The following is a 2,000-nucleotide window of genomic DNA, read 5'->3' as shown; positions in this document are numbered from 1 at the left end:
ATATAGCCTGATCATACATTTGCAGTTTTAATATAATTGACATTAACCAGAATCAGTTTTATTGCTAAGTAGGTTTGCACATACAAATAAGGTGTCTTGGTGATGTGGTGCATAACAATAAACACAGTGGGAACAGAGACTTTGCCCATACAATTTTTTTTTTTAAGTTAACAATAGAAAAAGTGAAAAATATAACAGCTGTTTGCACACAAAAACACTTTACAATACAAATCACATGACAATGACATGCGTTTATTCTAACCGTTGCCGGTTAAATATTGTGAAAATGACATGAAGTCCAAGGCCAGCAGTACAATGTTGTTTTGTTTGTGCCTGCTCCTTTAACAAAAACTTTGCGACAGTCATCACGACACCATCTAACAGCTTTACGTCTATTTTGGAGGCTGATTAAAAATGGAGTAGAGCTTACAGGTACACATACAAACACGATAGCTTTATCCTCATCTTTTTACATTAACGGGTTGTTATTTGATAGGAAGTCAGTAACTCCTGCAAAATGACAGAAGAAAAGAAGTCGGGCCTAGGCTTCTTTTCGAGCTACGACGATTTGAGCGACAGCAGCGGTGGCAGCGACTCCGACCAGGAGGAAGACAGTCGCAAGAAGAAGCAGGGGACAGACGGTCCGGGAAACGGGGCTCAGTCCTCCAAACAAGGGACCAAACGGGCCGCCGGGGGAGCACCGTTACCCAAACCTCACGAGCTCTTCGGCTCCGTGTCCAAGCCTGCTTTTCTCTACAACCCGCTGAATAAGCAGATAGACTGGGAGAGTCTCACGGTCAAAGCTCCAGAAGAGGTAAAAATGCATCTTGGATGCGTTAGATAGATACGTTAACCTGTGTTTCTATATTAACATTACCCCTTAGTTGATTTAGTAATAATAGCCTACCTAATTTCAGATTGAGCTGATTCTATTTTAAGAATATTCACGTTTGTAAACGTAAAAGTTAGCTTGTCATTTTTTTTTTTTTTGAAATACCTATAGTACCGCAAGGGAAAATGACAATTTACACTCTGTTGCACACATTCTTATAACACACAGTTCTGAATTATACACATACACTGGGGCTTGAAAGTGTGGGCACCCAAGGTAAAGAAATTGTATTAATGTGCATAAAGAAGCCAAGAAAAGATGGAAAAATCTTTAAAAAAGGTACTAAATGACAGATTAGACATTTGTATAATGTGTCACAACATTTTAGATTTTATTTCCATCATTTACGCTTTCAAAATAACAGAAAACAAAATGGCATCTGCAAGTTTTGGCACCCTAAAGTGTTAATACCTTGTTAATGTTGAAATGTTTCCTGTGCTACTGGCTGCAATACTACCCCAAAGCATGATTGATCCACCACCATGATTAACAGTTGGACAGAGGTTCTTTTCATTAAATTCTGTACCCTTTCTTCTCCAAACGTACCTTTGCTCATTTCGGCCAAAAAGTTCTATTTTAACCTCATCGGTCCACAGAACTTGTTCCCACAATGCATCAGGCTTGTCTACATGTTCATTTGCAAACTTCAAACAATGATTTTTGTGGTGAGGACGTAGAAGAGGTTTTCTTCTGTTGACTCTTCCATGAAGACCATAACTGTACAAGTATCTCTTTATAGTGGAATGGTGTAGCACAACTCCAGTGTCTGCCAGGTCTTTCTGGATGGATCGTGCAGTCAAACGTGGGTTTTGTCTTGCTTTTCTCACAATCCTGCGAGCTGTTCTGTCTGATATTTTTCTTGTTCTTCCAGATCTTGCTTTAACTTCCACTGGCTCTGATGACTGCCATTTCTTAATTACATTCGGAACAGAGGATATTGGCATTTGAAAACCCTTTGCTATCTTTTTATAGCCTTCTCCTGTTTTGTGAGCGTCAACTATTTTCAGTTTCAGTTTTCTAGACAAATGTTTAGAAGAACCCATGGTGCTGATTGTTTGGGAAAGGTCAGATGAGTCTGGGCATTTAAAACCTTAAGATTGACATCACC

General features: G+C 39.2%; 1 protein-coding gene across 1 annotated transcript in view; it reads left to right on the top strand.

Annotated features, from left to right (window-relative positions):
- The first annotated feature begins 374 nt into the window (after positions 1–374).
- Positions 375–2,000, top strand: part of c9h1orf52 (chromosome 9 C1orf52 homolog) — a 5,441-nt gene continuing 3,815 nt past the window's right edge. Inside the window, exon 1 of the mRNA XM_032526395.1 lies at positions 375–814. Coding sequence (XP_032382286.1) covers positions 518–814 — 297 coding nt within the window. The 5' untranslated portion in view covers positions 375–517. The remainder of the gene's footprint in view (positions 815–2,000) is intronic.

Source organism: Etheostoma spectabile, chromosome 9 (genome assembly GCF_008692095.1).
Source record: "Etheostoma spectabile isolate EspeVRDwgs_2016 chromosome 9, UIUC_Espe_1.0, whole genome shotgun sequence".
In the NCBI taxonomy this organism is placed as follows: Eukaryota; Metazoa; Chordata; class Actinopteri; order Perciformes; family Percidae; genus Etheostoma; species Etheostoma spectabile.
The sequence above is the reverse complement of the archived record's forward strand: the minus strand, read 5'-3'. Positions and strand labels throughout refer to the sequence as shown.